Source organism: Mustela nigripes, chromosome 11 (assembly GCF_022355385.1).
Source record: "Mustela nigripes isolate SB6536 chromosome 11, MUSNIG.SB6536, whole genome shotgun sequence".
Lineage (NCBI taxonomy): Eukaryota > Metazoa > Chordata > Mammalia > Carnivora > Mustelidae > Mustela > Mustela nigripes.
In genome coordinates, this window is record NC_081567.1 from 14,904,091 (window position 1) to 14,917,430 (window position 13,340).

The 13,340-nt window shown below is 62.6% G+C and overlaps 1 protein-coding gene across 6 annotated transcripts; it reads left to right on the top strand.

The window, feature by feature from the left end:
- Positions 1-6: 6 nt before the first annotated feature.
- GUSB (glucuronidase beta) lies at positions 7-12,878 on the top strand. 6 transcript variants are annotated; one of them, XR_009406965.1, is made up of 14 exons: positions 7-693; positions 2,035-2,220; positions 2,538-2,719; positions 2,899-3,041; positions 3,450-3,637; positions 4,005-4,157; positions 4,392-4,570; positions 4,699-4,845; positions 6,877-6,961; positions 8,581-8,757; positions 11,187-11,322; positions 11,492-11,585; positions 11,703-11,877; positions 12,074-12,548. XR_009406965.1 is itself a non-coding variant. In XM_059414772.1 (12 exons), exons 1-12 carry the CDS (start codon positions 361-363, stop codon positions 12,722-12,724), a joined length of 2,079 nt encoding a protein of 692 aa, XP_059270755.1. In that variant the 5' UTR covers positions 7-360; the 3' UTR covers positions 12,725-12,878. The 6 variants fall into 6 exon arrangements, 3 of the variants coding, with proteins under 3 accessions (XP_059270755.1, XP_059270756.1, XP_059270757.1); XR_009406964.1 differs by lacking the exon at positions 12,074-12,548 and adding an exon at positions 12,555-12,643 and having other exon boundaries at positions 11,492-11,877; XR_009406963.1 differs by having other exon boundaries at positions 11,492-11,877.
- The last annotated feature ends 462 nt before the right edge of the window (positions 12,879-13,340 follow it).

A 13,340-nucleotide genomic window follows, 5' to 3' on the forward strand; every position in this document is an offset into this window, starting at 1 on the left:
TTCCAGAACCTCATTAAGGCGGCCGTAGGGGGAGGCCCAGGGCCAAGCTACGGCCGCGGCGGGGGCACCGCCAGGCACGGCCGAGGCTTTGCCTGGGCTCACGAGGCGTCCGGCCCTGGGCCTCCCGCTGGCCCGCGGCCCCAGACGCCCCAGCCGGGGGGGGGGGGGGGGGGGGGCCGGCGGGCCCCCGGCCAGGGACGTCGCTGCCTTCCGGAGCTGGGGCGGGACGCGGGCGGCGGGGGAACCGGAGATGGTTCGGGCCCCGCGCGGACCCTCCCCGCCGTCGCCGCGGGGCAGCGCATTCCCCGGGGGACCTTCCGGCCTCGCGCTCCTCCGCCCCCGCAGCCGCCTTCCACCAAGATGGCGCGGACGGCGGGTCACGTGGCCGCGCCCCGCCCCCTCCCGGCCCCTCCCGCCCCTCCCGGCCCCTCCCGCGCGGCTCGGAGCGCGGCGCGGCCACAGTCGCCTGCGAGCGAGCGGCCGGAGGCAGGCATGCACCCGGCGGCCTGGGCGGCGCTCGGCCCGCTGCTCTGGGCCTGCGGGCTGGCGCTGCGGGGCGGGATGCTGTACCCGCGGGAGAGCCCGTCGCGGGAGCGCAAGGAGCTGCACGGCCTCTGGAGCTTCCGCGCCGACTTCTCCGAGAACCGGCAGCGCGGCTTCGAGCAGCGGTGGTACCGGTCGCCGCTGCGCGAGGTGCGGGCTCGCGGGCGGGGGCGGCCGGCGGAGCTGCGCGAAGGGCGGGCTGGGGGGCCGCGGGCGGGCGGCGGCCTGCCGGGCGGGGGCGGCCCCTGCGCGACCCGGCCCGCTGGGACAGGCGCCGCGGCCGGGCCCCGAGCTGGAGCCCTCCCGGGTCCCCAGCCCCGCCGCGGCGCGGAGGAGCCATCGCGGGGTTCGGAGAGAGGACGGGGCTCGACCCCCGCCCAGCCGGGGACCCCCCCAGGCCTCCCGTCCGACTTTGGGGGCGCAGTCGGCCTTCGCGCTCCCGGGCGCGCGTCTCTCCGAGACCCCCTTCCGCCGTCCGCTCGGCGTTCACGGGGAGGAAGACCGGGGGCCGGGGCCGGCGCGCGCACTTCGAGCTTCCCCTGCAGAGCGGTCCCTGCCCCCCGCCTTTCTCCCGCGGGCGGTCAGTTGACCGTCTTCCTCTTAGGGTCCGCTTGTCCCCGGCAGGCTTGCGGCCGGCTCACCCGGTGCACAGCCTGCCCCTCCCCCAGCCTGGCCCACCAGCCCCGCAGACGTTTGTCCCCAAGTCCCACACCCGTCCAGCCACTGCTCATTGAGTCTCTGGAAATCGCGGACGCTCTTCCCCAGGCTGCTTCCAGGCCCACTGAGCTGTCTGTTTCCTTCGTGCCTGGCCTTGTACCCGAGGGGATCAGGGGGTTCCCTGCCAGGTTCAGGTTCACCCAGTTGGGCCAACTTGCCCTCACGCAGTATCCCGTGGGCCCCAGAAGGCCTTCCCTGACCCCACGATAGTTCCCGCCACCCTCCAGACTCTTCACAGAGCTGACCACCTGCCTGCGGAGGCCTCGTTTAATTCCTGGCACCTACAGCGGCCTTGTAGGTTCGGGGCACACTGTCCATTACGTGTCTGAGCGACCAGCATCCGCTTAAATGAACTCCAGGAAAGGCATCAGTCAGGTGCTGGCAGAGAAGGACAGTGGTGGGGCGCCTGGGTGGCTGCGTCCGTTAAGCGCTTGCCTTTGGCTCAGGTCATGATCCCAGCATCCCAGGATGGAGTCTCACATCAGGCTCCCTGCTCAGCAGGGAGTTTGCTTCTTCCTCTACCCCTCCCCCCTGCTCGTGATCTCTCTCACTCTTTCTCTCAAATAAATACAATCTTAAAAAAAAAAAAAAAGAGGAAGAATGACAATGACAGGACGGCCTGGAATCCCAGGGCCTGGGAGAAGTCATCTTGTCCAGCTTTCTTCCTGCAGGCAGGCTTGTGGGAGGAACTGGCCTCTAGGGAAGGGGGCTGCCTGGGTCCTGGTCTTAGAGTCCAAGGTGCTCTGGACCTAACCCCAGCCCTTCTCTCCTCAGTCGGGCCCCACACTGGACATGCCGGTTCCCTCCAGCTTCAACGATGTGGGCCAGGATAGGCAGCTGCGCAGCTTTGTCGGCTGGGTGTGGTATGAGCGGGAGGTGACCCTGCCCCAGCGATGGACCCAGGACCTGGGCACGAGGGTGGTGCTGAGGATTGGCAGTGCCCACTACTATGCCATTGTGGTCAGTACCACCAGCATCAGGCAGGGCGAGCGGTCAGGCGCAGTTGCTGAGCAGCTTGGGGCTGCCTGATTCACAGGGGTCACCTGACAGCCTGCCCCCTGGGGTGGATGGGGGGCACGCTCAGGCCCTACTCTGGGGTTCGTGGCGGGGGTCAGGGGAGGGTTGCCCGATCTGTTCTGGAGCTTGGTTCCTCCCTCTGTGAGTCAGGCGGCAGTCGGCAGGGCCCTCAGGCCCCACATACTGCCCATCGTGCGGGGGGGTGCTGGAGATGGCAGGACCGACTTGTTCCTCCCTCCCATATCTCCCTGTGTCTGCAGTGGGTGAATGGGGTGCATGTGGTGGAGCATGAGGGGGGGCATCTCCCCTTCGAAGCTGACATCAGCAAGCTGGTCCAGAGTGGGCCCCTGTCCTCCTGCCGCATTACCATTGCCATCAACAACACACTCACCCCCCACACGCTGCCGCCAGGGACCATCCTCCACAGGACGGATACCTCCAAGTGAGCAGCACCCTGCTCCCCGCTCCATCCCACTCCCCACCCCGCCCATTGGTCTTCCCACTAGGGGCTGGGTGGTCTTGGCAGAGGTGAGGCCTTGGCTCTGGGAGGCCAGGCAGATGTTCCAGCTGAGGTCGAAGGACCAGAGCAAGTCTGCAGTTAGGCATTCTCTCCCATCCTAGGTACCCTAAGGGTTACTTTGTGCAGAACACAAACTTTGACTTCTTCAACTACGCGGGACTGCATCGGCCCGTGCTTCTCTACACTACACCTACCACCTACATCGATGACATCACCGTCACCACCAGCGTGGACCAGGGCACCGGTAAGGGCTCCTAGCAGGAACTTCCCTCGGCCAGGCCCCAAGTGGCTCTGCTCCCTGTATAGAAAGATCCTCCAGGGGAGACGCTCTCCCAGCATCTCTTCACCCGCAGGCTTCCCATCCACCTAAGAGGAGCTGCGGCCCAGCCTGTCAGAATAGGCACGGGCAGCAGAAATCACCCAGCTGGTCTGACCTCATTTTGTGAGGAAAGGAAGCTCAAAGAGATGCGGGGCTTGCCTAAAACCATAGCTCCGGGTGGATAGCTCAGGGTTCAGGAGAATCATGTCTCTTCCCCCTGTGCTGCCCTCCCTGCAGACTGAGACTCAGGGTGGTGGCCCCAGGGAACTGTCCTCTGTATGACCCAGGCTGTTTCCTTCCCCTCTTTTGTCCGATCTGTCTTGTCCCTTGCAGGGCTGGTGGATTACCAGATTTTCGTGCAGGGCAGTGAACACTTCCAGTTGGAAGTGCGTCTTCTGGACCAGGAAAGCAAAGTCGTGGCCCAGGGGACAGGGTGCCGCGGTCAGCTGCAGGTTCCCAATGCCCACCTCTGGTGGCCCTACCTGATGCATGAGCACCCCGCCTACCTGTACTCTTTGGAGGTAATGACCTGGGGCTGCAGAAGGCCTTTTGCCCCCACCCAGCAGCTGCGGCTCCCGGTGGTGGGGCGGGGGTACAGGACAGGTAGTCCGGTCAGGCACACCAGGTCTCCTGAGCGTCCCAGTCAGTTGGATCGCAGTGTACTCTGCCTGGCCGTCTCAGCGCTTGGTGAGGAGCCCGGCTTTGAAGAGCAGGCATGGGGCAGGGTGAGGAAAGTTTGCTCCTTGCTGGTGGCAGAAGTCGGGAATTTCCGCATCTCTCAGCTTGTGGGCCCCGCCGGTGCATGTGCGGGGCCTTCGTGCTGAAGGGAGGGCTGTGTGGGGCTCAGGCCTGCCAGGAAGCCCCACACCCGGTTGTCCGCGCTGGCAGGTGAGGGTGACCACGCAGACGGCAGCTGGGCCTGTGTCTGACTTCTACACTCTCCCCGTGGGGATTCGCACTGTCGAGGTCACAGAGCGCCAGTTCCTCATCAACGGGAAACCTTTCTATTTCCATGGCGTCAACAAACACGAGGATGCAGATGTGAGTTGTGGCCTCTGGACCCCTCGGAGGGCCATTTCCTGTCTCACCGCCCCCACGGCCCCCTGAAGCAGTCGAGGTGGCTCGGAGCAGTTGAGCATAGTGCTGGAAACCGCTGCCCGACGGGCTGTGCTGGGGCTGCACAGAGGGCTAAGGCGGTGACCCCTGGGCGGCCTGGCTTCAGAAAGCAGTGCGCGGGGCCGGGGTTCGGGCTCACCCCGCCGTGCTCTGCCCCAGATCCGGGGAAGGGGCTTTGACTGGGCCCTGCTGGTGAAGGACTTCAACCTGCTGCGCTGGCTCGGGGCCAACGCCTTCCGCACCAGCCACTACCCCTACGCGGAGGAGGTGCTGCAGCTCTGCGACCGCTACGGGATCGTGGTCATCGACGAGAGCCCGGGCGTGGGCATCGTGCTGGCGTGAGTGCCCGCCCCGGCCCCGCCCCGCCAGGCCCCGCCCCGCCAGGCCCCGCCCCGCCAGGCCCCGCCAGGCCCCGCCCCGCCCCGCCAGGCCCCGCCCCCCGACCGCGCCGCTCCGTGTGCCGCAGCCAGAGCTACGGGAACCGGTCTCTGCAGCACCACCTGGAGGTGATGGGGGAGCTGGTGCGCAGGGACAAGAACCACCCCGCGGTGGTCATGTGGTCCGTGGCCAACGAGCCCGCCTCCTTCCTGCCGCCCGCCGGTTACTACTTCAAGTGAGTGCGGCCGCCCTGGGCCGGGTCGGGGCTGAGAGCGCGGATGGGGGGATGGGAGGGGTGCCAGTGCGGTGGGGGTGGGGGGATGCGGGCAGCGGGATGGGGGGATGGGGAACAGGGGTGCGGGGGGGGGGGATGGGGGTGGGGGAGGGGCGCCGGGCAGGTGCCGCGTCCGCCCTCGGCGCTTCGGAGGAGTGAGCCGCGCGAGGCGAAGTTCCAAGCCACCCCCGTCTCCACCGTCTCAGTGTCTCCGTTGTCCCCACTCCTGGGAAGGCTCGTGTACGTTGAAGGTGCAGAGAACCGTCGGGTGTTGCTTCGGGTTCACTTGTCCGTGCAGTTCGGCTCTGTAAGACCGCGTTTTCCCGGCAGATGACCCTGCGCAGGCCTGTCCGTGACGTGCGCGCTCCGACTGCTCTCAAGTGACACCATTGCCCTAAGTGCCAGTAGCTCCTCCGTCCCCCACCAGGCATGGCCGGGACAGAGCCCCCGGAGGGCAGTGCTGGCAACAACCGCCCGGTTTGCTGCCCTGCGGGGAGGCTTCCTTGGTTCCTTGTCTTTCTTAGGGTCACGGTCACAGCTGTAACTAAGCCTGCAAGGGGGGGATTACTTGCTTCTGGGGGCAGCACAGACCGTCCCAGTGTCACGGAGCGCTGTGAGCTGAGCTGTGGGTAGAAGATGCGCAGCTCTGAGCTGCAGGTCCACCTGGGCAAAGGACTGCCCGGCACACACAGCCCGGAGCCTTGGGGCCTCAGGCCGTGCTGAGCCAGGGTTGGGGGACAGATGTTTGTTGTGGAGCGGGAAGGAGTGCAGGCGCCTGGGAATAGGTGCCTGAGGTTCCTACCAGCTGTTCAGGGAGGTGCATGATGGCCAGGGCAGGGGGCTGTGGCTAAGGCTGCCTGGGCCTGAGGAGCTCAGCGAGGCTTCGAGGCTTCCCAGTGACACACAGGCTGTTTCAGAGTGTGGCTCTGGGACTCGAGGTGAGGGATAGCGTTCTGGCTTGGGGAAACCACAGCCCTTGAAAGAGAAGAGCAGTGTGGGGAGGGCTTCGAGGAGAAGGACACTAGCCACGAGAAGAGAGAAGCAGGCTTACGCTGTGAATGGGGTGACCTGCACTGGGGTGGCCTCTGCCAGGTCCCCGGGCTGAGCCCTGACCACAGGCTGGGTCCTCTGTTGGGAAGCCTTTTCTTAGGGTCCCTCCTTGATGAATGCGTCTCAGCATCAATGTTGTTTCTTCTGAGTCTGGGCTGACTCGCCCGTGCCCATTAAGTGCCCTGTCACTGCCTCCCAGAACTCTGCGCCTCCCCGCCATGGTCCTCCCGCCCCTTGTCACCATTCATAGTGTCTCCCTGTGCAAGTGTCTGCTCCCACTGCTCCACCCAGCTGCGGACGGCCGGGGCTGTTCTCCAGCCAGGGCCCTGGGCACAGCCTGCCTCCTGGCACAGACCCCTGCCTTGTGGACTTTGTGTCCCTCCCGGTCTACACCCACGCATTCTTCCTCCTCCTCCTCCTCTTCTTCTTTTTTTTTAAGGATTTTATTTATTTGTTTGTCAGAGAGAGCTCGAGCTCAAGCAGGGGAGCAGCAGGCAGAGTGGGCAGAGCAGGTTCCCCGCTGAGCAAGGAGGCTGATGTGGGACTCGATTCCAGGACCCTGGGATCACGACCTGAGCCGAAGGCAGACGTTTCACTGACTGAGGCCCCAGGTGTCCCTCACCCCGCGCATTCTTGTTTTCAAGAGCTTTTCCAGAGATTGGGAATGCAGCTTTTAGCCACACCAAGTCCCAGCTTCGGGTGCCTGCACACCCCTGTGATGGCGGCCCTCTCTCTGGGGAGGGGTGACTTGGGGGTGGAGAAAGATGCTGGGGAATGTGATCTAAGGCTGGAAGGACGTGTCTGCTCCCCTCAGGTCCTCTTCAGGGTCAGGAGGAGAGCAGGGTTTTGGCTGGGAGATGGGATGGAGAGAGAGAGAGAGAGATGGCTGTCCAGGGTCCTTGCCGGACTGACGAGCCTGTGTCTTCTGCCCTCCGTGGACAGGACGCTGATTGCTCACACCAAAGCCTTGGACCCCTCCCGGCCCGTGACCTTTGTGACCAACTCCAACTATGAAGCAGACCTGGGGGTGAGCCTGGGGGGCCCCCCCCCCGCCTGTCCTCTCGCCATCTCTGGTGCTTGCTAACATGGGCTGCTGGGAAGAGCCCTGAGCACCCGGTCCACGTGCTTTCCTCACGGTGTCCGGGTGAGGGAGAGCCAGCTGCTGACCTGCCGGGCAGTGATTCCAAATCCAGGCAGGCAGGGCACAGGCAGCTTTCGGTTGTTGTCAGTGCAGACTCCGCATCTGATGCTGCTCAGTTGGTGAGCACCACAGTTGTCGCCGTCCAGGGTTTCTCAAACCTGGCCCATTGTCAGAACTCCCACGGGGGATGCCTGGATTCTGAGATTCCGGGTTGTTGCGTCCGGGGCGGCTCTGAGTTTTAGAAAGTTCCTCAGTGACTGCAGTCGTTACCTTGGTCTGGGCACCGCAGGCTGGGATGGAAGGGACAGCCGGGCTCCCACATGACTGGTGGGCAGCAGCTCCTTGGAAACGACGTGCGCCGTTGCATGAAGCTGGAAGACGTGGGAGCAAGAAAACGCTTCTTCACGAGAGCACTCAAGGCCAGTACTTAGGAGGGAAGTGCAGAGGGAGCAAACATCTCATGGAAAGAACGGAGGAGAAAATGCAACATACGAATATAAATTGGGAGCTCTCATTTTAACACGGATGGGAGAGGTTTGTATCCCTGGTGCTTCCCTCGCCATCTCTCGGGAACACCCCTTCAAGAGACTGGCAGACCCCAGCGTGGCACAGGCAGGTGTGGACATTCTCCGAGCCCAAGTGGCATCTCTTCTTGTTCTGGTCTGCCGCGCGGACAGGGCAGCCAGTGCCTGAGCCTCCGAGGGTCGCCAGACTCCTGGGGGGATATGCCATCTGGGTGCATGTGTCTCCCACAGGCTTCCTTGTCCCGCCTGCTGCTTTCAGTGACATACATACTGTAACTGCTCTCAAGTGACCCTGTTGGGCAGGACCGATCCTGTTCCCTAAATGCCAGTAGCTCCTCCCTCCCCCACCAGGCACTGTCTGCCACCACTCTTGGGAAGGGGCTCTGTCACCTGGGAAAGTCAGACTGCATCAGTCCAGGGCAGGCTCTGGAGATGGGCGTTGGTTCAAGTGACAGGAGGGCCTGGACACTGGCTGCCTAGTGTTGGCCGCACGGTCCCGGGCACCGCCCCGTGTGGACGCGAGGCGGTCCTGCCCGTCCTTTCTGCTCCCGGCCAGGAGAGAGTTCTCCGGCCAGCCCACGGCCCATACCACCGTCTCACAAACAGCACGGTTAACCAAGGTCTTTGTGAGGGGAAAAAGTGCGTCTGTCCTTTGGTTGGGAACTTTTCTCTAGGGCCAGGTAAGGGAAGGCCGGTGGAACAGGAGTGCTGCAGAGAGAGGAACAAAATCCGATGCTACGGGCCCTGGGCTGCAGTGGGGCTGGCTGGTGGGGCACCTCTGTGCCTCTCCAGAGTCCAGCTGCGGGACTCAGGAGCGCCCGTGCAGAATCAGCGCCTTGCCTGATTGTCACTCCTGCCTACATTTGCCACACACGGGAGCTCCTCCTCCCACCTCCCTGCCGGAAGCGCCCCCCAGGCTGTGAGCCTTAGAGCTCTTTACAGCCTTCTGGTCTCTGAGCAGGTGCCGTGCTCTCCTCCTAGGCGCCGTATGTGGACGTCATCTGTGTGAATAGCTACTACTCTTGGTATCATGACTACGGGCACTTGGAGGTGATTCCGCTGCAGCTGGCCACGCAGTTTGAGAACTGGTACAGGACTTACCAGAAACCCATAATCCAGAGCGAGTACGGAGCCGGGGCCATCCCAGGGTTTCACCAGGTAAGCAGTGAGGGGTGTTCCGTTATCTCCTCCCTCTCCGGGACAGAGGTCTCTGCCGTTCCCCTAGGCCAGCACGCTGCGCCTCTCCCAGCCCTCACTGGTGCTGATGACCTCCCTGTGGTTCTTCAGGCTCACGCCGTCCTCCAGGGCTCGGGCCTCTGCCTCCCTCGCTTGGTCCTTCTGGCCGGGTTCCCAGAGAGCTGCCCAGTGACTGCCCGAGTCATCTCCTGAGCAAATCCAAACCTTGGGGGTCCCGTCCTTGGCATCCCGTGGCCTCCACGTTAAAGTCCCAGTCCCGGGCCAGAGCGGTCGCGCCCTTCGCTCTCTGTCCTCCCCAAGGTCGTCGTCTTCCTCGGCCTTCGCTCTTGGCCACTGGACTGTTCTCGCGGTGCTGGTCGGCTCCTGCTCTGGTGTGGGCTGTCCCTTCTCCAGGGACGCCCGTGTTAGCACCACATTCGCCGACTCCTGGGTTCCCACTCTGTGTTCAGGTCTCAGGTCCGATGTCCCCTCTTTGGTGAGATGTCCAAGCTGTCCCCTCTGCTTGGGCTCTGTCTCAGCCTTTGTCACCACGTACCGTCATTATTGCTTTGACTCTCTCCTTGGCCAGAGTGCAGGCTCCAAGAGAGTGGCGGATTCCTAGTTACCGTTGCTTCCCAAGCCCTCGGCAGCCTCCAGCGCTCGGAGGATGCTAAATAATACTCAGTAGGGAAATGAATGAAATCTCGGAGCGAGGTTTAATCACTAGCGTTTTCCCTCCCTCTTTCTCTGCTTTTTTATTAAATTTCCTCTCCTGCGGGGATTTTCTCCTGTGATTTCTGGAGCCACAGCCAGCCCCCAGCCCCCTCAGCCCCCTCACACTCACCTGTCACAGATGTCAGATTCCGTGTTGACGCACAATATGCTTATCCTTGCTGGGTCGGGCAGGCTCCCCCCCCAACTGTATTTCTCCACTCAGACCCTTAAATTCATCTTGCTTACACGGGAGGCCGTTGTGAAGACAGGTGGGCGAGGGGAAGTAGCTTACGAGAACAATATATATTCGTACCAGCCCTTCGTCCTGAAAAGGTCACGAACTCGGAATGTTTAAGCAGCTCAGTCTGCATATAGCGCTGATGGGACTGTTTACGGGATGGAATTTTTTTGCAGTGCAACCGGTTTGGCCGAGTCGATTTATAATTCAGTCTTAGGTTTATTTAGCCACGCGTGGCGAGTGTTAGGCCAGGCAGTGTTGGTAAGAAAACCTGAGTGTGGCCCTGCCCTCACATTCGCTCGAACCAGAACAAAACATGGTTCTGTAGTAACGTGACGCTACATCAGTGCGTCCTATGTATCGTTTTAATCCTTCTCATTGGAACAGAAAGCCAGAGCCTACAGTGTTTTGTTCTCTTGAGAAAGGAGGGAGACACTGCTTCCTTGAACCTTGAACTTGCAGTGCCCCCAGGTTCCCATGGGAGGAAGGCATCTGAACATTGTTATGTCTCAGTACACCACCTGGAGGCGCTCTCCACAGAACACTGAATGAGCCCCCACCCCCTCTGCCTTGGTTGGACCCTTGTCATTGAGTAGTGGGAGCTCCAGTGTCTCCTGGGGAGCCTTGTGGGGCGCCGCGCAGCCCCCCTGCTAACCGTCCCCTCGGGCCCCAGCCTCGGCTCCACTCTCTCCTGTTGACCCTCGTTACACTTAGAGCCAGAGGGCCGAGCTGCAGGGGCGGGGATGCTCCCGCCTTTCCCGCCTCGAGGCCAAAACTGCCAGGGAAGCAGACACTAAGTGGTGACTTGTGGAATGGGTGGGTGCTGAGTAGCAGCCACTCACCTGGACCAGACCAGCTGAATGTGACCTGAGGGCAGTGAGTCACCCTGGTTCTCCAGTTATACACTGGCAGCTAGTTAAAACTTGAGGCTTAAATTTATTATTTGGGGGAGTCAGTCATTAAGTCTCTGCCTTCGGCTCAGGTCATGGTCCCAGGGTCCTGGGATCGAGTCCCACATTGGGCTCGTTGGTCAGCAGGGAGCCTGCTTCTCCCTCTGCCTGCCCGTCCCCCTACTTGTGCTTACCCTCTGGCAAATAAAATATTCAAAAATAATAATAATAATATAAATAAATTTATCATGTGAAGACTTATTTTTACTTTCCATGTAGCTCAGCTTTCAGACTACACCGGTGAATAGAGATGTTAGAGGAAGAGCAAGAAAAGACCAAATTTTGTTGATAAGTGAAGCACTTACTAACTCAGGTTCTTTACTAAAAATCCCTGGTCTTTACTCCGGGCTACCTCCGCCCTGGCTGTGTCTGCACCAGCACGTCCTGCAGTCACTACAGCCGCTGGGAAGTTGGGTGTTTTGGTTACCGTCATGTGGGTCTTCATTTTTTCTAACATTTACAGTTGCATCAGTTCGTCTCTTCCGTTCTCCCTGTGCCTTGAATTCCAGGATCCACCTGTGATGTTCAGTGAGGAGTACCAGAAGGCTCTGCTGCAGCAGTACCACATGGTTCTGGATGAGAAACGCAAAAACTACGTGGTTGGAGAGCTCATCTGGAATTTTGCCGACTTTATGACTGACCAGGGTGAGTGGCAGTTGGGGTTAAGGAATGGACCGTTTCTCATTCAATCCGGTTGGCCTGTTAGTTCGGGGCAGTTGGTTCTAAGAAGCGCTCATTAGGTCTGGCGACATGAGAGTTTCCTGGGAGAAGCAAGTTGTGTTTAGCAAGCAGCAGTCACTTGCCTACTTCGCAGATCATTTTATGGTAAGAAAAAAAAGAAGCCAACAGAAGAGCCTGTTGTCTTGAGGCAAAAATGACCAGCTGAACCTTCGTCTGTTCACAACAGGGTGAGGAAGTATCAGACCTTGTATTGGATTTCCCTGTGGAACGCACCCCTTATTCCAGAGTCGGGGGCAGAGCCTGGGAAACGGTATTTCATGTGTTTTCTGTCGTTCCCCGGGAAGAGGCAGCTTCACGAGCACAAGCAGGCGTCGCAGTGTTGTGCACGTGGAGGCTCTAAGTCCGCATGCTCCGAAGTGGGGCGACAGGAGGGCCCCTTCAGCTAAGTCGCAAACGAAGGGACCCCGTTTCCTCCTGTGCCTCCGGGTGTTACAGCCTGCAGCCCAGCCATCTGGGGAGGTGAGGAAGGGTTTGGCTCTGGTGGGAGTTAGAACGCGTCACCCAATAGGGGAAGACAAGTCTGCGGAAGGGGACAGTTTCATTAAAAACTGGAATGGAGAAGGGGGTCAAGAGGAAAAGGAAGGAGAACGTGAGCCTCTCCGTGTTCGGCAGAGGAGATCAGTGGCTCTGATGGCTCCTTGCCTGGCTCTGGCAGGCCGGCAAGTGCGCGCGGCGGCGCCGGCGACCCGGGAACCCATCCGAGACCAGGCTTGTCGCGGACCGACCTTCCGTTCGGCAGAGGCTGCGCGCAGCGGGGCCCGAGGGGACGTGCTCGGAGCCTGTCGCCGCTCGGCTCCTCCCCGGCTGGGCCCGAGCAGCGGGAGCCCCGACGAGCAGCGGGAGCCCCCGACGGCCCGTCCCGACGGCCGCTGCCGAGCCGCCCCGCCCCCGCCAGTGAGCCGCGGGGACGCCCGTTTCCCAGGGAAGAGACGTCACTCGGGCTGCGCAGACGCAGACGCAGCGCCGCGGGGAGCCGAGCGGGTCGGGGCAGCGGTGGTGCCGCCGCCGCCTCCGAGGCCGCCTCCCGAGCGGCCTGAACCGCGACAGGGCGCTTGCGCTGGCGCCCCGCGTGGCTCCGGGCGAGCTCCCGCGTGGCCCCGCACGAGTCGCCTGAGACGCCGTTGCCTTGTTTTCAGCCCCGCAGCGAGTGATGGGGAACAAAAAGGGGATCTTCACCCGCCAGAGGCAGCCCAAGGCGGCGGCGTTCCTGCTGCGGGAGCGGTACTGGCAGCTCGCCAACGACACGCGGCGCCCCCCGGCCGCCGGCGGCGCGCAGTGCCTGGAGAGCGGCCTGTTCCACGTCTGAAGCCCGCGCCTCCGCTCCCGCCCGGCTGGCCGCGCCCCGCGAGGAAGAGACCGAGCGCCTCCCGGGCCGTGCGCGGCCGACCTCGCCGGTGACGGCCCTCGACGGTGACGACCCGCCGGCCGGCGGCGAAAATAAAGGCTTTTGTTGTACGTGAGTCGAGTTGTCTCTGTGGAGGCGGCCGTCGGGCCCTGAGCGGAGTCCCCGTGCGAGCCTGAGGAAGCGCCCGAGCGCTCGCTCTCCGGAGAGCGCTGGCGACTCTGTTCCGGGTCGGGCTTGTTCCGTCCAGGCCGGGCTGTGGCGCCTCCACACCCGCACAGGACCAGGCCCGCCGCCCTCGGGCCGCCCGCCCGCGTCTGCGGGGAGGCTCCTCCCGGGGAGCAGCAGGGCCGCGCCCGCGTCGCCCGTGAAGCGGACAGACAAGCGGAAGGAAGCCCGGGCCGGAGGGAGCGGGGAGGTTCCCCGTTCCTCAGGACAGGGCTCCGGCCTCCGCCACCGTCCGGTCGGGACGGAGGAGGACACGCGGGATCAAAGGCCCACGGCCCCGCCCCCTCTGGCTCCAGCGAACGTGACGAACGTGACGAACGTGACGAACGTGACGAACGTGACGAACGTGACG